A 21,981-nucleotide genomic window follows, 5' to 3' on the forward strand; every position below is an offset into this window, starting at 1 on the left:
CTTGTAATAAGTCTCGGTGAAACTTCTTGAAATTCAATCTTGCAACATGAGATAGATTTAGATTTCTTAGATTCCAAAAATAAATCTACTAAATTCTACCAAACTTCATTACTGTCAGATTTATTAAAGTGGCAAGACCGGCCTTAAAATGTCAAATTGCATGGCGGTGCGTCGCTTTTTTGCCAATCATTGCCGTATTACTACGAAAATACCCGTATTTACGACTAAACAACGGAAAATATTTACTTGTGCACGCACTATAACAAATTTTGAGGCTCCCAAAAGATTATTGGTAAGATTTGTATTTGTTTACATTGTTTACTTGCTTGCAATATGTGTCTGATTTCTACGATAAGAATTTGAATTTGAACATGTTGTCCTATTTACTGAGTGTGCCAGTTTCCCGCTGAAACACAAAAAATACTTAATGTATGTCAGCAATTTAAAGATGAGTTCCGTAAAGTGAAAATAACCTTAAAGTGTTAGTGAATATTGTCAGTCACTTCGTAAATGATAGTTTCGATAAGTGGCATATCCGTTATATTACGTGTGTTATTGTCGACCTTATTTCCCTTATGTATAAATCTTTATGCTGTTGTCATGCTGCGATCGCTGTACAAACTATTTTTGCTATTGTTCCTTATTGGAAGTCCTGTTCGATTCTCATACAGTAGATTGAATGTTGATTGATACTGAGACACTCTATATGGATGTGTGTTGATGCCTTATTAGTGAACAACCTTGTTCTATATGTGCCAATTTAGTTCATTACAATGTATACTGCTATTTAGTTTTGGAACTAGCCTTCAATAGTATTACAATGATGGTAGTTTACCTACCCACTCAACATTAATAAATAAATTAAAAAGATATTTTTTAAATCTATGTTACCATTTACTACAGAGAATATGTAATTGTAACCTAGTAGGCACTTATTTCTGAACCAAAACTATTTCCCCTATGTGTAGAAGTGTTCTGTATTTAATAAATTAATATTTACAGCCAGCATTACAGCCAAACTTTCCCCATGGGGTTATACAGAAAATGTATAGTTCTACATGCAATCATTACATACTCATTTTGCTTCTGCACGCATGAACCTTTGCAAACTTGCATGATGGTCAGAACTTCACATCTCTCTTATTTGAAAATTATGAGAGACACTTATGAGGTGAGTGTTATACACCCCATTTAGGATATTCCCTTCCTACACTTCCACTTCATTTGCTTTCATTAAAAAAAAATCAGGAATGGGCATTACTTGGTCAATTAATGCTAAAGATTTTCCATGCTTTATATGCTTTCTTGTAAAAGCAAGCAATATTTATTTCAAAACAATAGGAAAAATCGTTACATTTTATCATGGGATATTATTAAAATAGTCTGTGTTTTTCAATGTTCCTACAGTGTCAACTTGTAGCGACAAGCATTCCCATACATTTACTGCATAATAATAAGGCAAAGTTAATATGCGATGATTTATTGTTAGTTAAAACAATGGAGAATAGTGCTCAACCAGTTGGCATAACCTGGAGTACTTCCTTTGTCTATAAATACTCATATGTTTATCTCTGAAAGTCACCCAAAGGTATGCATTGATAACAAAAAGATTTTTATTCTGTTATTGTGAACAATATTTCATCATAGTGCTATCCATAAAACAAAAAAGATAATATAGATTATAATGTATTGTTAAGGATTTAGATATTTCCCAGATTCTAAGTGATGACTAATATGACAATGAAAGGAAATTCTTGGTAGTTTTCTTTATATTAAGAGGGTTTAAAAAAATTGAAGTTACAAGGCTCCACTAACAGACAAGTAAAATATTCCCTGCAATAAAGCCAATTATATTTAACAGCTTTTCAAATCGCTTATCAACTATTAACACAATACTCGTTATCAGTCTCGTCTCTTGAACCACGTATCATACATTATCTTCCACATAGCACTAACTGAGAGCATTTATCTCGTATTTACTTCAGTTATCAATCACGCACGGTACAGTTTCGTATCAAATAATAAGCAACATTGCGATTCAACAACCCAGCATAGTGCACGTATCAGACCGAGTTATATTAAATCGACGCTTTCACCTATTTCGTAATTGGTACATAACAACACGTAAGTAGCCTGAACTATAAATAGACACGTCTCGAAACCTAGGTTTACAATATATTTTTCATGAATACATATTTCCTTTTTTTTTCGTTTGAAAGTCACTTGTACCTGCTCAGGTAGAATTCGAGAGGTAAAGTTTTTTTTACAGAATGAACACCTTGCGGCATTAAGTCACCAATGTACCAATTTTGTACATAGGGTATAAATAAATACACAATGTTCCTTTTTTAAATGTTTGCGAATTTGAAAAAAAATTAGGACTAAAGGTACAGTTACACATGCTACTTAGTAGCATGCTTTTTAGTATGCTCATTAGCATACTTGTTTCGAGCATGCTCTGCACTTGTCTACATTTGCTAGATATAAGCATGCTAGTTTTAAGTATGCTTCTGAAAGAGTATGCTCAAAGCAAACACTTCGGTACACATGACATTTTATAGCGTGCTTACTGTCAGTTCAAACAAAACTATGGACAATCAAACAGCCATTCGTATGGAGTTGAATAGAATTATTCTTTTGGTAGCGTTGCAATGCGTCCAAAAACTTCTCTCACATAGAAAGAACATGGCCCCAGCGAGACATTTTTAGCGCGAAATTGTGCACGCGCACCTGCTGCTGACGACTGATCGATACTAGCATGCTCAATAAGCAAATCTGTTCACACACGCTATAAGCACGCCCCCTTCCACCCGCGCTGCAGGTAGCATGCCCAATAATCGCACGACCGTCGATTTTCGAGCAAACTCGAAACTAGCATGCTCATTATTAGCAATGTTTCGACATACGTACCACTAAATAGCAATTGCTCAAAAGTAGCATGCTTTCGTGCTACTAACTAGCATGTGTAACTGTACCTTAAAATCCACCCATGTTCCTTCAGGAGCCTTTAGTATTCAAAGGTCGCGGTAACTTTTTCGAAAAATCCCGCAGCCCGGCGGGCAATGAATGCTTCTCTTTTATATTCCTGCACTTCAGTACCAAACCGATATATTATAACGTCGACTGGTGAACATACTTATAATACTTCGCGACACTAATATGATAATTGGAAATATTCCAACCACACGATATTTAGTAGGTAACCACTTCACAAATTATTCGCAGGTATTAGATCTTGTTTGAATTGCAACTTCCGATTCAATACTATTACTAACATCTAACCACTCTAATGAGATTGCAACCTAACAGGAATAAGGCTGTAGCATTGTAAGAAAAGCCTCCAGGAGCAACTGGTTATGTATACTAATATTATAAAGCTGAAGAGTTTGTTTGTTTGAACGCGCTGATCTCAGGAACTACTGGTCCGAATTGAAAATTTCTTTCAGTGTTAGATAGCCCATTTATCGAGGAAGGCTATAGGCTACTTTTTATCTCGGTACGGGAAGTAGTTCCCACGGGATGCGGGTGAACACACTGGCAGAAGCTAGTAGTCTATAATTATCCGATAATCCCGCTCCACATACATAAAGAGGACTCATGTCGTCTCTTAAAGGGTCTTTTACAATTTTACAAGCAAACGTTTCACAGAAAAACCCATTTTCGCTGCAATTTTACACAAGAAACTGCAGTCGGGATGTCGTGGGCGTGCTAATCGGCGCCATGATCTTAAACTGAGCTCTTTGTTAATAAAACAAGATTAATTTAACGCGTAATTGCGTGCGATAACTACGTTACTTGAAGCAATATGATAACAGCAACTGCTCTGTGACAAATGGTGATAGACACGCTACATTTGATGGGAAAGACCCTTTTTTGAGTTTACAGCTTTTGTGGATTACTTAATGACTATCTGTTACACGCGGTTTCACCAGCGTTGCGGGGAAAATTCTTCCCTTGCCCGGATAAAACATAGCCCATGTTCAGCGCAGATAGTGTAGCTTCCTAATAGTGAAAGAATTTAATCGGTTCAGTACTTCCGGACCCTATTCGATTGAACAAACAATCAAATCTTTCCTCTATATAGGTATAGGATAGTGTTGCAAAAAAACCGTTTTTTTCTAATGTGAAAAAAAACCTGATAAAAAACAGTTTTTTTTCTGGGCCTTGTTTTTTTCAAGAGTATAATAACTCTAAAATTGTTAGGGCATTTACCGTTAAAGATTAATACTTAAGATTACATAATAGAGTCTTAGGTTTATTCTTGAATCTACTGTACTTTTCTGATAAAACAGTACCAAAATTTCATAAAAATATTGACAACATTCATTGATATTAACTCAACACAAGAGAAATTTTGAAAATTGAACTTAAACATAGGCTAGAAAAAAAAAAAAAAAATTTAGAAAAAAAAACAACGATGCAAAGTTTTTTTTCATGTTTTTTTTCAATAAAGTGAAAAAATACAAATCGTTTTTTTTTTTTCATTTTACATCACTAGTATAGGAATATGCATCACATAGATAAATCTAAAGAGTGGTGAATGACCCTTTTCATTTGGCTGAAAAATAACGAAAAAAGCTCAGACAACAGGCATCAGACCTTCATAACCGCAAGAAGTATCTACAAAACAATTTATTAATTGAATTAATCTATCCTTAATTACTCGTTGAAATTTTATTTCACGACTGTGAATTCCCCCGATACAAATCGTAATAGACCGGTAAGTTTTAACTATACGGGAAAACTGTGAAACAAACTGATTCATGAAAACATATAGCTATCCTATGAGCACCTATCTTTTGATACAATTTAATATTAATATGAGTATTGTGAAAATCATGATAAGGTCTTCACAGAGGCTGCTCATCTGATGATGAGATGATGTCCTCCTAGCCGATTATCGGCTACGGCGGCTGTTCTCATGTAAGGAGATTAGCCAACTACGCAGGACATATTATAGTGCACGAGCATTTGCGCAGACACAGGTGCACTCACTATTCCTTAACTCTCATAGCCCGATGGGACGGTAATCCGACACGACCGGAGAGAGATCAGGCGCAGGACCGACATTTACGTGCTCTCCGATGCACGGGTGTATCAATCACCAGCTTCCAGGCTCCGGGCTGCTTTGTGAAAGTCTTCTAAAACCCACAAAGCGATTTTGGCCCGACTCGGGAATCGAACCCGAGACCTCGTGCTCAGCAGCCGCACTTGCGACAGCTAGACCAACGAGGCAGTTAAAAAGGCTGCTCATCTACCACGTATTTAATTGAATCCTTTCGTTATATTAAATTATAGGAGGAAAATATGCCTAAACGTTTTTAATTGAAAAAAGTCTCACGGAGTGGACAAATAAAATCTGAATCTATGGTAGCAACATTTAGTTACTTATCGTTAGCAAGAGAATTCATCCAGGGACTGGTGCACCGGGACAGTGTTAGGTTGTTAGTGAACTATTAATATCGAAATTAAAAGCCAATTACATAGTTCTAAAGTACCTATCTAATAATGTTTACTATTTGCGCACAACTCATAAATGCATTTAATTTATATAATCATTCATTAGGTACCTACCTACTTATTATTTTTATGCTCCTAAGAAACTTTTTATGATAATTCGTCAGCATCAATTTATCGCCAATTTATTTTAATGTTAGCAAGCAGAAAGCACATTAAAATTCTCAAACGAACCTGTTTGGTTGCTAAGTAACTGGCTGACTATAAGAAGGAAAAAAACAACAAACTGATCACGTCAATATTTGATGGAAAATAATCAAGAATGTCTATGAAGAACTTATTTTCGGGTCCGTGTCGGCAGAAAGACGATATTAGCTACAGCACGGTTGGTTGGTTCCGATGGTGTTACCATATAAGTCGTTGGTTTCCTCCAAGGCGGCCAGTCTTTACCGAGTGTTAGAGCGCGCAAGGTTCGCCATGCGCCTTTTTGAATATGCGTGTGTTGTGTCAGTGTGTGCGTTGTTGCAGTGCGCGCGCGCATCCACTTCAGCCCCGGAGAAAATGGCCTTCCACTACCCGGAGGCGAGGAGGGATGAGAGCGTCATCGATGATTACCACGGCACTAAGGTACTGTATGCTCTGCGAGACTTCACACTATGATTTTATCGCTTGTTATTATAATAAACAACATTATTGCAATCGATTTCCGATTATCATCGAGATTCGATTACACTAGATAAGCTAGCTAGCCAACGTGTTTTCTACTTTGCAAGGTATGTCTACAATAAGAGATCGATGTAAACAATGCACGTAAACAACTGTTCGCAATTGAGTATCATTCGCGAAGTAATTGATGTAAGATCGACAAGCCGTAACGTAGCGAAACTAGCAATCAATTGATTAGTGCACATGTACTATAACAGTCGCAGCTGTACAATTGCACAGTAAACGCTCCAATTATCCACATAATAGCTTGATATCTCTAATAATTAACCATTAAATAATTTAAAGGCAATACAATCAGTTATTTATTAGCAAAGGTCATAGAAAAAATACCAAACAAACATTAAACATGTGCGTACAAACGTGACGATTTGACCTAAACAACCCAATTATTTGAAGAGGGTACAGAATTCGCGAAAAATAAATAAAAATGATAAAGTTGATTGTAAATAAGTATTATCTAAAGCGAGTGAACCGTTCTAAAAGCTCGTTTTACCGGCCATTACCATAAATACTTGTTTACGATGATATTGAATGCCTTGAAGGCATATAATTACCATATAAATCGATCGGCCTGCTGGGAAGGACAGCAATGCATCGTGCAACACAAAAACTGTATGTAAGAAATGTTTAGAGGCTCATTTCATGCTCAAGTGCTTCTGTTATGATCTTTCCTTTAATAACGTACGTGTCATAATCAAGATTGGGTCTCAAATATTCAAAACTAATATTTTTTATGTATATTTCTAAGAGGAAGTTTGAAAGTAGCGTCACTAAACCGAAAAGTGATGTAGAAATCTCTTCAGGAGGATTGAGTATGAATGTCTGATGTCTAGTTAGAGAAGAATGGAAGTATTTTAAGATTATTTGGCTGGAATAAATGGTACATGTTTTTGAGAGTATTCTACTGAGTTTGAGTGCTTATAATTTTGAAAAATCTTATTAAATCATAGCTATGACATTCTAGTCGTAGCATAATTCACAAAATGTAATACAAAAAAAGTCTTCTAGAGAATCGTGATCATTTATTATTTTGCTTCATAACGAGAAAGTTAGTTGACTGAATTGCAAAATAAGGACTTAATTAGACATGAAATCATCGTGCACATCTAGACTAATAATATAATATTTATCTAAGTTTAGTTATGATAGCTAATTGCTTTAACTTCTAATAGATCCGGGATCATCGATCGTTGTTGAAAGAATTAAATTGCTTAACCGCACGTTTTTTGCCAATGTCAAAATATGTTATATAATATATGTACCGAACTATTAGGATGAATTTATAATTACTCGTAAAAAATTACCACAGATTTGCAATTTCACGTTGTATAATACTGGGGTTTTCCGCTCATCGACATAGGTAATGCATTTTTTTCTATGCTATAAACTTTTTACGATTCAAATAAAAGCTATGCCTAGGCTGGTGACTTTTTCGGTATACTTATACTAAATATAAAAAAAATACATTGTTTTTCTAATCATTACTGCAATAGGTACCTACATTTTCAAAAAAAGAATCCTATCTTTGGTCCGAGGGATGCTCTTCGAGATAACCTCAGATAACTTGGATATTTTTTGGATACATGGCCAGTGAAAACGTTTCTGGAGTAACCTAATTTCCCTACGTAGGAGGTCAGGCAACAGGGCTGTCACAACCTTGTATGATACAATCATATTTAAGGATGTGTAAAGTTAAAAAAATCAAATTTTGTTGTTGTTCTACATGCCTCGAATTTCGAAACCAGATTCCGAAAACGGGGTGTCTTTTGATGAAGCGATAACATCCACTTTGGTATTCGATTTACGATAACTGTTTTATCTGTCCTGCTTTGCTTATAAAAACACTCATTTTTTTATACATATATGCATAGGTTCATTATATGTTTAGTGGTATTAATGATCGTTTGTATCAAACCTTTTTAATGACGTCACAACTTTGACTGAGCAGTCCATATTTTATGCTAAGTAGATAATATTTGGTATCCCACGGCGAGTTGAGCGAGCGCAACGTAATTTTATTAATGGCATTGTCACATGAACAATGAAATTATGTACGTCATAAAGTATTGTATTTGACAACATGCCGGTGATTTATAATCACCACTTACATTTTGTGTACAGATTTCGACAAAGCTAGTGTCAGTTTAAACTAATGTACATTATGATCATCATTATGTTAAATATCTTATTGCTTTTAGAGTTTTAATACATGGTTGAACACTGCTCAACTTTATAAAACATATAGACGGATAGCTTTTTCTAAACTAGCTGTTTTCCCGCGGTTACACCGCGTTCCGTGGGAACTTCTACCCACACCGGTATAAAATATAGACTACTTGGGAAGAATGTAGCTTTCCAACAGTGAAATAATTTTTCAAATCGATCCTATAGTTTCGGAGCCTTTAGAGTACTCACAAACGACAAACAATGTTTTCTCCTTATTATATCAACTAGCCGTTTTCCCGCGGTTTCACCCGCGTCCCGTGGTAACTACTGCCCGTACCGGGATAAAATATAGCCTATGTTACTCTTGGATAATCTAGCTTTCGAACGGTGAAAGAATTTTTAAAATCGGTCCAGTCGTTTTTGAGCCTATTCATTACAACCAAACAAACAAACAAAGTTTTCCTCTTTATAATATTAGTATAGATATAGATTGACAGACAACCCTAGCAATAGATTTACCTTGTATTCAATATTCTCTAAGCAAAACGTGTTCAATATTAATAGGGCCTTCGGTTAGGAAAAAATATAATAAAACCTGTTTTTGTTGTTTATGCAGTGGGCTCATTGACCCCCCTGAATAACAAAACGCTTTTTTGGTTTCCTTTTTTATAAAAAAAAATCAAGTCTTGTTTAAGTTAATAGAACGTGATTTTAGACTTTTTCCTCCTAATGTATTTATGTATGTATTTAAAAATAAAATTAATGTTTCAAATAAAAAAGTGCTCATCTATAAGAACTGGAAATAAATAGAAGAGATTTTAATGTTAGTTAAAATTAGAATAGTTTAAAAGAAATAAATGAAAATTGCTTTGTTTTGATGTTAAAAGGTCTATTCTTTTCACGCATTAGAGCCCGCATGACACATTTAAATACAATTAACACAATTTTCGCTTTACACATACCTGCAGATCGTGAACCGTTATTAATAAAAGTAAATAATAAAATAATGACGGAAAATAGTTACGGCAGTGAAAGAATTTTTCAAATTGGTTCAATAGTTTTGGGGTCTTTGGGTACAAACAAAAATGTTTCTTCTATATTAGTTTAAGCGATTTCTGTTACGGAAGCAAGAAAGCAAACATTATTGTGTCTTTTACTACGTTCGTTAAACGATTATTATCTATTATAGCAAACATGTCGCCTACGTGTACGATAATTATGACACTCTTCGTAAACTATGTTGTTGAACACATTGTTTTATACATTAAAGTGCAAATTTAATTTTACAAATGTGCAGTAAAAACTGTAGTTTATGTTATACATAATTTATGCTTTTTTCCAACACGTGTGTCTGTAAAAATACCTAAATACAGAAAAATAATTTCTAAAGGTTAACCTAGTATGTATGCGCTTTTTTTTGGGTAGCTGTCGGCTTGATAATATACGCATTTTTTAAAGTTAAAATTTTACTCCATATCCCAAAAGAAAACAATATATTTTTTAAACCTGCAATTTTATTTATACCACGTGTATTGATAATGTTTATTCATAATTCTCTCGTGTGTAAACAATTTTAAATAATCTCCTGCTAACGCAATCATAGGTGTAATCATATCGATACACTTTATGCTTGTAAACCGTCACGTCACGCGCAGGTTTTCAATTTAATTATAACAACATTTAAAAAGGTTTCTTTTGATTAGAATTTCTTGCTAACTAAATTATATTTTGTATAAAGTTTAAAACTAAAACCAAAGTTAACATAAATGTGGGTCACGTGATTTTCGTATGACCCTCATTGAACTTTAGAGTAGTTAGGCAGATAAATTGAAAGTAAAAAATACATATCTGTTCCTAATTATAAAGAAGATGGATCAAAATTGCCCCACGTCCTATAACAATGTGACGTATCTCAAAAAAAAGATAAAAATGTTAAAAAAAATTTAGCATACTCTCTAATTCTTTTTTTTTACACCTTCATACGAAAAAAATGCTTTAAAAATTGTTCAGGCGCTGTAATGAAAACATCGTTAATAGGACTATTTATGGGCTATTTTATTAAATTATTTATTTGTTTGATAGGGTATACCTCACAGGTGGTCCCATAATCATCAGGTCAGGATCTGATGATGGAAACCCTGAGAAATCCAGGGCAACTTTTTAAAGTTGCAGGCATGCGCGGGATAAAAACGTGACTATAAGGTGTATGTCTTATAACAATATGCAACAGTGAAGGTTTGGAGCTGACTTGATGATGGAGACGAACGAAGGTCGAGGGAACTCGACAACTGAATACGTAAACTACCTCGTGTTTGGGCTTATATTATTTGTATTGAATAGAACTTTGCAACAGTGAAGGTTTACATCTGATTTGATGATGGAGACCAGAGAAAGTCGAGGGAACTCGACAACTGAATATGTGAACTACCTCGTGTTTGGGCTTATATTATTCGTATTAATGAGAACTTTCCACTTATGCGGATAGTGACAACTGTGCTTGTCACTGAAAAGCCAAAAAAAAAAAAAAAACTTTTTACAATAAAATAAAACCGACTCCCAAAAACACTGAAAAGCAAAAAAAAAACTATTCTTTGGAGCATCGGCTTAGGTACATCCATTAGACACCGACTCTAGAGGTAGTTCACATATTCAGTTGTCGAGTTCCCTCGACTTTCTCTGGTCTCCATCATCGGATCAGCTCCAAACCTTCACTGTTGCAAAGGTTTATTCAATACAAATAATATAAGCCCAATCACGAGGTAGTTTACATATTCAGTTGTCGAGTTCCCTGGACCTTCTTTCGTCTCCATCATCAGGTCAGCTCCAAATCTTCACTGTTACATAGTGTTATAAGACATACACCTTATAATCAAGTTTTTATCCTGCGTATGGCTGCAACTTTAAAAATTTGCCCTGGATTTCTCAGGGTTTCCATCATCAGATCCTGACCTGATGATTATGGGACCACCTGTGAGGTATACCCTATCAAACAAATAAATAATTTAAGAAAATGGTCCATAAATAGTCCTATGAACGATGTTTTCATAACGGCGCCTGAACAATTTTTAAAGCATTTTTTTCGTATGAAGGTGTAAAAAAAAAGAATTAGAGAGTATGCTATATTTTTTTAAACATTTTTATCTTTTTTTTGAGATAAGTCACATTGTTATAGGACGTGGGGCAATTTTGTATGGACTGTGATCCGTCTTCTTTCCGTCTAGTTTAGAAGAGAAAGGCGAGGCTCAGCTTGGTTAACTTAGTTTTAAGGATATCCTTCATATTACTCTGTCTTTATAAAATTCCCAAATCGCTTAACAAATAAACTATCTCTCTTCCACCAGATTGCAGACCCATACCGCTGGCTAGAAGACCCTGACTCGAACGAAACCAAAGAGTTTATAGACGCAGAGAACAGAATAACGCGGCCTTATCTAGACGCGTGCCCCGTGAAGGCCGACATCAACCAGAGACTCACGGAGCTCTGGAACTACCCCAAATACTCGTGCCCCTTCAAACGGGGGAATAGATACTTCTTCTTCAAAAATACTGGCCTACAGAATCAAAAGTAAGTTTGTATTTACTAGATGAAGATCAGTCATATATCTATACTTACATTGGTTTCCTACATAAGCACTTGTATCGGATACAAGTAATGGCAAATGCCTATATTTTTCGATGACTTTTCTAATTTTAGGCAAGTCCAAAAATTATAGTAGTCAATCAAAAAATGTTTTTAACAATTCTCATTAATATCGGACACGAAATGTCTTATGACAATTAATACTAGGGGCTAGTATCGGCGCGCTTGGAGCAATTCCTGAAATGAAGGATGTAAGGAAAACCTGCACAAAATATTTCTTTAATATAGACTGTCTGGCTAATTCATATACCTATTTCCACACTGGAAGTTTTTTTTTTTTCAATGCATTATCTATACCTGCCTGTTTATCTGTTTCCACAGTGTGCTATACGTACAAGACAGTCTGGACGGCGAGCCCCGAGTCTTCCTGGACCCGAACACGCTGTCCGAAGATGGTACCATCGCACTCTCCGGCAGTCGGTTCACGGAGGATGGCAACACCTTCGCGTATGGGTTGTCCGCTAGCGGTTCCGATTGGATCACTATACATTTGAAGGATGTGGCCAGTGGTAAGATCATAAGCTTTTTTCTTTTTAAGTGCAAGAAAAAGTCTTTAAGAACGTTTCATTTTATGCTAACCCTTAACGCTTTGCAATAAAAAAAAAACATATTCTGACATGTAGGTACTCAGGATCCCTGACTGTACTCAGGATGAACCAAGAAAGTTTACAAGGCAGCAGATTTTATTTTCTTTATATTAAAAGAAACTGTTTTTTTCCTGTCACATGAATGAAATTTAAAAGCTCGGCAAGGCCTAAACCTGATACAAATGATTGTATTTATTTATCCTTAAGGTTGTATTTCCCCAAACTAAAAAGAATATCTGATTGCAGTGTGGTGTGCAAAAGAAATGAGATAGGCTTTTTAAAATCACAATTTATTATCCTAAAGTTTGTTACAAGTTCTTTTTCTGAATGTATATTTATCAAATATTTTATTTTTGCAGGGGAAGACTACCCAGAAGTTTTAGAAAAAGTAAAGTTCGCATCAATGTCGTGGACTAAGGACAATAAAGGATTATTCTATTCCGTAAGTACTATTTAATATTCAATTTTCGTACGGAAAATTTTAATTGAGCCTATTTCCTTGCCTTGATGATCAAGATCACGTGCAATAGTCCTTACGTCTGACTTTGCGCTTGCGCACGTCATTGCGGTTTTCTACGTGATGTGAATTAGATTTGGACGTTTTTTTCCTCGTCTAGGAGATAATTTGTTTTGTTTTGAAGTCTTTATATAACATATACTTTTGTTTTTTGTCAGTCTATAAAACATATCAGTTACAGACCATTAATTGTCAAAAAAATTTGACAGGTTTTCCTTATTTTTATTGAAATGTTGTGGTTATGGAAACTTATTTCCAGTTGTTAAGATTCGCCCTCGACTAGACAAAAGTTTAAAAGGATAAAGTCACACACACATTAACAACATAGTCAAAGTATCTACATATTTCGAAGGTCAAAACAAGTTATAGCCTCTATTACTGCACTATCCATTATCTTAGAGTCCATTATCTCTCCCCAGCGTTACCCAGACCAGGCAGGCAAGACGGACGGTTCGGAAACAGAAGTGAACCGCGACCAGAAACTCTGCTACCACAGGCTGAACACCCCTCAAGCTGATGACGTCATCGTCGTCGAGTTCCCAGAAGAACCTCTGTGGAGGATGTAAGTCAAATCATTGTTCTTTTTTTAAATTTTAAAATTGATATGCGATCTTTTTTTGTGAAGGACTTTGTTTTTTGTTGTTTTGAGGTGCTGGCCAGGTGCAATGCAATGTTTTTTTTAGTTTTTTCGATGTTTACCTCTTCTGTTTTTCATAGCGGGCTAATAATAAAACTAACTTTTTATATGTACTGAATATATTTTCCTTATTATATATGATTAGCGATTTTTAACTCAATTTTGCATAATTAGTCATGTTTGTTCAAAGTGTAATGATTTTTTTTTGTTATCTGCAGTGATATTCACACGCAAATCATGGGCGAAGAAAAACGCGCGTAACAGATTAATTACGTTATATCAGTATAGAATATAATGTAGCATGAAATTACCGTATTACTGTAGCATTGTGAAAGTCGTTGCTTACACACTTTGAACAAACTTAACGCTCATTGTAATTTGTGAAAATCGTTGGTATGAGTAATAGGTCATTGTACGAATTGAATAGGACGTAATTAATATAGTAGAAGTTGATTATTTACGTAAAAGTGAGTAAAGCTTAGAAAAATTGAGAGAAATATTGAGATTATTTGGCCGCCTGTAATTCCAAAATAGACTACATACCTTAAATTAAAACTTAGTGTAATCTGTAGATAAGGTTATAGTCTACATAATAAACAAGAACATTGTTCTTCCACACATTTCTATATGAAAACTATATTTTTCCAGCGGCGCAGAAGTGACGGACTGCGGCAAGTACCTGATCGTGTCGCCGGTGAAGGACTGCCGCGACAACCTGCTGTTCTACGCCGACCTCAGCAAGCAGCCCGACATCAGCGGCAAGCTGCACCTCACGCAGATCGTGCACAAGTTCGAGGCCGACTATGAGGTAACTACTACAGTACATAGACTGTAACTGCCTCGTTGGTCTAGCTGTCGCAAGTGCGGCTGCTGAGCATGAGGTCTCGGGTTCGATTCCCGAGTCGGGCCGAAATCGCTTTGTGGGTTTTAGAAGACTCACAAAGCAGCCCGGAGCCTGGAAGCTGGTGATTGATACACCCGTGCATCGGAGAGCACGTAAATGTCGGTCCTGCGCCTGATCTCTCTCCGCGAGTGTCGGATTGCCGTCCCATCGGGTTATGAGAGTGAAGGAATAGGGAGTGCACCTGTGTCTGCGCACTATAATATGTCCTGCGCAGCTGGCAGATCTCCTCATATGAGAACAGCCGCCGTAGCCGATAATCGGCTAGGAGGACATCATCACATAGACTGACAACCTGCTGTTCTACGCCGACTTCAGAAGATTTTTTGTGGATATTGGGAATTAAAAAACACAGAGATAAAAAGGACGAGGAGGACAATTACTTCTGACTCGCTTTAATATGATGGATATAATAAATAAGACTCATTGTTCAAGCTACTAATTATTTAATGTTTTATGCACCTAACCAACAGTCAAAAGAGTAAATCTTAAAAAAACACTGTTTAATTCAATGACACCATTTTATCTTTCCAGTACGTCACAAACGAAGGGTCGGTGTGTATATTCCGCACGAATAAGAACGCGCCGAACTACCGGCTCATCAAGATAGATCTGCACAACCCCGCCGAGGAGAACTGGGAGACACTCATACCTGTAAGTAAACACAACCTTATTGCTAACGCATTAAAGTTCTATTTACCTTGTCACTTGTAATAACAACAAATCAAAATGACAGGTATTACCCACCTTAAACTATTTAGTAGTAGAGGGCAAATAGTTTATTGATTTGAGTTTTTTGTTGACAAAGTGGACCATACATGGCATTTGTCGATAGCACATCTGACAATTTAAACAAACAATATTCAACTGTATAACTTCAGCACTAAAGAAACACTTTGTTTTAGGAACACCCTAGCGACGTATTGGACTGGGCATCGGCAGTAGACAATGATAAGCTGGTCATTCATTACGTCAGAGATGTGAAGGTACGTGTTATTTATATCTTGTCTGTAGTTGCAAAATAAATATTCAATATTAATTATGCCAGTTTCGCAATATACATGTTTTTATTTTGTCCAAACGAAGTTTAGTTTTTGTGTTGCTAAGCCACTGCCAAAATTTCGTAAACTAAACTAATAAAAACACATGTGTTGCTTTTGAAACTGTTAGGGGAAGTACCATTTTACTATAACAGTAACCAGACTTGACATTGCCGACAGTTGCTAAAATCAGCGATTTGACGGCTGGTTATGGTTTGATTGTTACCCTTGAATTTATTAATGCATTGCACTGGTAAACTATAAAATTATATTAAAAATGCTGCTTTTAACCCTACTTTATTTTATTTATTGTTATTGAAATACATGCAAGCTAATGTTTACCCCCATTCCAGAGCGTATTACAACTACACGACATGAGCTCGGGTAAGATGCTACAAACCTTCCCGCTGGACGTGGGCTCCGTGGTGGGCTTCTCCGGCAAGAAGGAGCACTCCGAGATTTTCTACCACTTCATGTCCTTCCTGTCGCCTGGTGTTATATACCATGTAGACTTCACCAAGAAGCCGTATGAGCCCACTGTGAGAATCATTTTATTATTTTAATACACACATAGTACATGGACTATAGTCAAAGCCTTCCACATATAAATACATTTTCAAATTGGTCTTGTAGTTCCTAAGATAAGAAAGATTAATTGTACAAACTCTTCAGCTTTATAATTAGATTTTTGATCCTTACTGTCCCTAGCTAGCTCTTAAGAATATTGGGGTTGGTACAAGATATTACTAAATGCAGAGTGCCAGTGTTTTCATGAAACAACTGTATAGACTCTTTAATCACATTTTCTTATTAAAAAAAATACACGTAATATTATGATGATGTTAACCATGCTACTGTTTGTATTCCAGGTGTTCAGGGAAGTGAAGGTGAAAGGTTTCGACGCGTCGCAATACGAGGCTAAGCAGATATTCTACTCCAGCAAAGACGGCACTAAAGTTCCTATGTTTATCGTTTCTAAGAAGGTAAATATCGTCAACATCTATTTAAAATTGTGAAGTGTAGTAGTGAAGAAGAAGATCTAATTAAAATTGTGTTTGATGCCAGAATACTAAACTATAAGAAGTTTAAGTTAAAGAAATAATCTTTTAAGGGTTTTATTATAAATGAAATATTTATGTAATAGCTACCACTGGTCATTTCAGACATATAAAAAGTAGTCTATTAGCTTTCCGCTTAAAATGATCTGTCTCATACTGAAATAATTATCCAAATCACTCCAGTAGCTTTAGAGAAGCATTAAAATAATCACACTCTTTGGCTTTATGTATACGAAGCGAATACTGGGCATCTAAAATTAAAGTGATCAGCCATCGACACGCCAAGAAGGTAGTATGTCATTAATTTACGTTTGATGTTATTTTCGCCAGGGTCTAGCACAAGACGGTTCGAACCCCGCTCTGATCTACGGCTACGGCGGGTTCAACATCAACATCCAGCCCAGCTTCAGCGTCACGCGGCTCGTCTTCATGCAACACTTCAACGGCGTAGTAGCTATTCCTAACATTCGGGGAGGAGGGTAAGATAGATATACATATTTTGCTAAACAACTTATATTGTGCAGTGACGTTTGTTTATTAGTAATCTGAGTGAAATATATCTATGGAGTTTTTTGCTGCTACTTCTTCATGGGTTCCAATTTTTGGGATCTTTCAATTAGTATCCAAGTCATTAGACCCTGCAAAGAATACATATCGCACCCCCCAGTGCGACACTGTCACTCAGGTAAAAATGTAGTTTTCCAGGAGAAGAATTTATAACTTTGACTCCTCACACAACAATGAATAAAAAATATATAAGTAGATGAGATGAACTATAACGACAACTTTTGCGTACTACAAAAGTAATGTTATCGCACCACACATGAAAACTTTTCACTAAAATTCTTGTTAATGTATTTAGATACATTACTTTCAATCTTTAGGCTGGCCTTTTAACTATAACAATAACCAAACCTTAACTAATCTGCAACGGCTGGTTATGTTTCGATTATCATTTAAGCCAGTGTGCAACTGAACCTTTGTATCTCCAAATTTTGTATTCAAGACCCAATATTATACAGTCCTTAAAATCCTACCTCATTTCTATTCCCCCAGCGAGTACGGCGAGAGATGGCACAACGCGGGCCGGCTGCTCAACAAGCAGAACGTGTTCGACGACTTCCAGTACGCCGCGCAGTACCTCGTGCAGCAGCGCTACACCCGCCCCGACCGCGTCACCATACAGGGCGGCTCTAACGGCGGCCTACTGGTAGCCGCCTGCATCAACCAGCGCCCTGATCTGTATGGCGCCGCCATCGTGCAGGTCGGGTGAGTTCGAACTTCCTCTGTATATACTTACTAGCTTCTGCCCCGACCGCGTCACCATACAGGGCGGTTCCAACGGCTGCCTTATTTTGGATCTTTTATCGGAGGTTACAGGTATCAATGGCGTACGGCAACTTAATTCCGACCAAGGCCGCAGCGAATCGCGCAATGTTCCGTAACGAAAACTATACTTGTTAATCGTCTACTTATGTGGTATAGCTGTTCTCTGTAATTTCATCCACGTCCCGTCACTACCTAAATAAAAAGAAAATCCACTGTCCATAATTAGCCAACGAAAATTTAAACACACATAACTTTTTGTTCGTAATCGTAAATGTTTAGTTGAATATTTTCCTTACTCTACAACGCTCTTTAATTTATGATCTTAAAAAAATATGAACACAATTTATTATTTTTTGTTGTCCTTTAAAGCCTTAGGGTGCTTACATAAAGAAACAGGTTGCCGGTACAGACAAACCTGTACGGGTAGGTACTGATCAGTATAATATTTCAATACAATCCTATTGACTCACTTATAAAGAAACAGGTTGTAAGCACCCTTATACCGATAAGTTATTTATGATAAAGAGGTGTAGAAAAAATAATTCTTGTTCATAATCATTTCCAGAGTACTTGACATGCTTCGGTTCCAAAAGTTCACGATCGGTCACGCGTGGGTGTCTGACTACGGCAGCTCCGACAACAAGACGCAGTTCGAGTACCTGCTCAAGTACTCGCCGCTGCACAACATACAAGTACCTACTAATAGTAAGTTGTGTCTTTATTGTTGTATATTAAACTTCTGCTTGCGGCTTTAATTGGGAATTTAGTACGAAGAGAAAATAATAAGACAATCAAATGCTTAGTTACCTAGAATCCATTTGTATAATTATTCGTGTTACGTGAAACTAATAACAAAAAACTTTCCTTTTACCATAATCTGTTTTAGTGTTTTATACTTATTGCAATAACAAACTTCAGGTCCGCAATACGATGTGTCGTGTTATCTATACTAATATTATTATTAGGTTTATTTCCTGTAGCTTAAAGGTTCCAGAATTACTTTCACTTTTTGACTGATAGCTTTCACAGTTGGGAAGCTACCGTATCCCTGAGGTTATATTTTAGTAGAGTAGTTTCCAAGGGTCCGGGGCGAAACCGTGGGAAATTTTTAGGTATAAATGTTGGGTATTATTATAAGCACATTGTAAAAGTTACCTCTAGTTATTTTTTTTAACTGTTATTTACCATTCTCCCACAGCTACACAATACCCCGCGACGCTAGTACTGACAGCGGACCACGACGACCGCGTGGTGCCGCTGCACTCGCTGAAGTTCATCGCGGCGCTGCAGCACGCCGCCCGCGGCACGCCGCAGCAGCGCCCGCTGCTCGCCAGGGTCGACACCAAGGCCGGACACGGCGGCGGGAAGCCTACTGCTAAGATTGTGAGTAGTTTGTCTAGAAATGGCACATGAAATTGAGGAGAAAATAGTTCAATAAGTGATACATTATATACGAAAATGTCTGTCATCCTCCGAGCCTTTTTCCCAATCATGTTGGGGTCGGCTTCCAGTCTAACCGGATTCAGCTGAGTACCAGTGCTTTACAAGAAGCGACTGCCTATCTGACCTCCTCAACCCAGTTACCCGGGCAACCCGATACCCCTTGGTTAGACTGGTGTCAGACTTACTGGCTTCTGACTACCCGTAACGACTGCCAAGGATGTTCAATGACAGCCGGGACCTACAGTTTAACGTGCCATCCGAAACACAGTCAATGATGTCTAAGATATACTTAGAAAGTACATACAAACTTAGAAAAGTTGCATTGGTACTTGCCTGACCTGGCATCGAACCCGCGCCCTCATACTTGAGAGGTTGGTCCTTTACCCACTAGGCCACCACGACTACCATGGATATACGAAAATTTCTGTAATGAAGAAAAAAGTTAAATATAGAATAAAGAAAGTAACAGCTTTAAAACTGAAGTGTGGAGATTTTGTTTTCTAAAGTCGCGATTCCACCAGATGGAAGTAGCATGTTAGTTGCGAGTAGCATGCAAGTATAACATTGCATAGTAGAGTAGTGCAGATAAACATTATGTACTACATATAATAAATCGGAAATAAACACACTTTAGAAACTTAATTGTAACGAAAATCGAAACAACGTCAAAAGATATAAAATACAAGAAAATATTTTTAACAACCATATTGTATTGTTTCAGATTGATGAGCACACAGATATCCTGTGCTTCATGAGCCAAGCGCTCGGACTCAAGTTTATCAAATGAACCCACCTGCCATACCTTACAAATAGTATTAAACGAGATGAATGAGCTAATAGTATTATGTAAATATAGCAACAACCACAGTGTCTCGATGATTACCTCGGGGTCTTACCTAAGACTGGTGATATTGTTACGCATTGCTACTATTTTTATTAATAAAACTTTGTTTTTATTTTTGAGTTTTGTGTTTTATTTTTAACACGCTTTTATAAGCTTGGGCTGTATGTAACTACGTAACAGAATCTTTAAGCACGATTTTCACCGGTTTCTAAAAATCTGATTAACATGAAACTCTGCACATGCTCTGAGTTCTGATGACAATACATGATGACCAGCGAAAAAACGTCATTCCAAATCCAAGATAGCGCACTGGCTGTTTCGAAATTCACCTCCGTGATATGAGTATCAAGTGAAAGGGTTTGCTGTCGAGAATAAGAAAAAAAATAGTCACGTGACAAATCAAACTCCCAAGGTGGCGAAATAAAATAAATAAATAACTGGATTCAGCAGAGTACGAGTGTTTTTACAAGGAGCTACTGCCTATCTGACCTCCTCAACCCAGTTACCCGGCAACCCGATACCCAATGGCTAGGCTGGCTATTCGAAAAAACTGACTACGAACTTCCATGTGTGTTAATAATGAGTCCACATCACTAATCAAAATCACTTTAACTTTGGAATGGTGATTCTTATGAAATAACTATAGTCTAAATTAGTCCATCAAAATGGCTCCGTTAATTGAGATCACACAAGTATTGTATATCATGTCAAGGCTATCTGGTCACCACAGCCTGAGTAGTACCAACCAATTGTTCTTCTCAATTCCTTGCGGTTTGATATTACATTACAGTTCATATTAATGTTTTTAAGGTAGCGGTTTCCCGCGGTTTCGCCTGCATCCCGGGAACTTCCCGTACCTGGACAAAATATAGCCCATGCCAGTCGGGGATAGTCTTACTTCCAAGCAGTAAAAGGATTAGGACAGCTAAGGTACAAACAAACAAAGTGTACTTTACAAAATCAGACTTTGCACTTGCAAACGTCTTATGTAGGTACCTATGCCTGAATCATCCCCCGAGCCTTTTTCCCAACTATGTTGGGGTCGGCTTCCAGTCTAACCGGATTTAGCTGAGTACTAGTGCTTTTCAAGGAGCCACTACCCTATCTGACCCCCTCAACCCAGTTATCCGGGCAACCCAATACTCTTGGTTAGACTGGTGTCAGACTTACTGGCTTCTGACTACCCGTAACGACTGCCAAGGATGTTCAATGACAGCCTGAATGTTAAATATTTTTTTCCATAACGGGTGGGGTACTTTAAATGCAAAATTGTTCTGTAAAAAAGCATATTATACGTATACGAAGAATTAAAATCATCTGTGTGCACTGTATAGTTAGATCGTCGATTGCATGTGGGTATGCTTAACAGGAAAAAAAATTGTCGCCGAGCGATGCCTCCGCAAGATTGCCACAGTATGAACTAATTTTTGTTACCTCCACTTTTTATTTTTTTGTGATCCTTATTATTATATTTTTGATGTAGTCGTTTCGATTTTTATTATTTTTCTCTCTAAAGTATGAATTATGTCATAGCGATTGACACCGGCATCCTCATAGGTCCGGTTCAAAAAACTTTTTTAGTAATTGGTATGACCAAGCTACAATTGGGTACAATATAATAAAGTAAAACCAAATG

At 36.8% G+C, this 21,981-nt stretch overlaps 1 protein-coding gene across 2 annotated transcripts; it reads left to right on the top strand.

Annotated features, from left to right (window-relative positions):
• Positions 1–130: 130 nt before the first annotated feature.
• LOC124630703 (prolyl endopeptidase) lies at positions 131–20,464 on the top strand. Of its 2 annotated transcripts, none has more exons than XM_047164680.1 (16): positions 131–292; positions 5,986–6,084; positions 11,691–11,914; positions 12,311–12,498; positions 12,936–13,018; positions 13,513–13,655; positions 14,379–14,538; positions 15,166–15,285; positions 15,537–15,617; positions 16,025–16,210; positions 16,541–16,654; positions 17,060–17,208; positions 17,786–17,998; positions 18,624–18,763; positions 19,257–19,441; positions 20,223–20,464. In XM_047164680.1, the coding sequence occupies exons 1-16, from the start codon at positions 149–151 to the stop codon at positions 20,286–20,288; spliced, it is 2,295 nt and encodes a 764-aa protein (XP_047020636.1). In that variant the 5' UTR covers positions 131–148; the 3' UTR covers positions 20,289–20,464. The 2 variants fall into 2 exon arrangements, with proteins under 2 accessions (XP_047020636.1, XP_047020645.1); XM_047164689.1 differs by lacking the exon at positions 131–292 and adding an exon at positions 2,088–2,124.
• The last annotated feature ends 1,517 nt before the right edge of the window (positions 20,465–21,981 follow it).

This window comes from Helicoverpa zea, chromosome 1 (assembly GCF_022581195.2).
Source record: "Helicoverpa zea isolate HzStark_Cry1AcR chromosome 1, ilHelZeax1.1, whole genome shotgun sequence".
In the NCBI taxonomy this organism is placed as follows: Eukaryota; Metazoa; Arthropoda; class Insecta; order Lepidoptera; family Noctuidae; genus Helicoverpa; species Helicoverpa zea.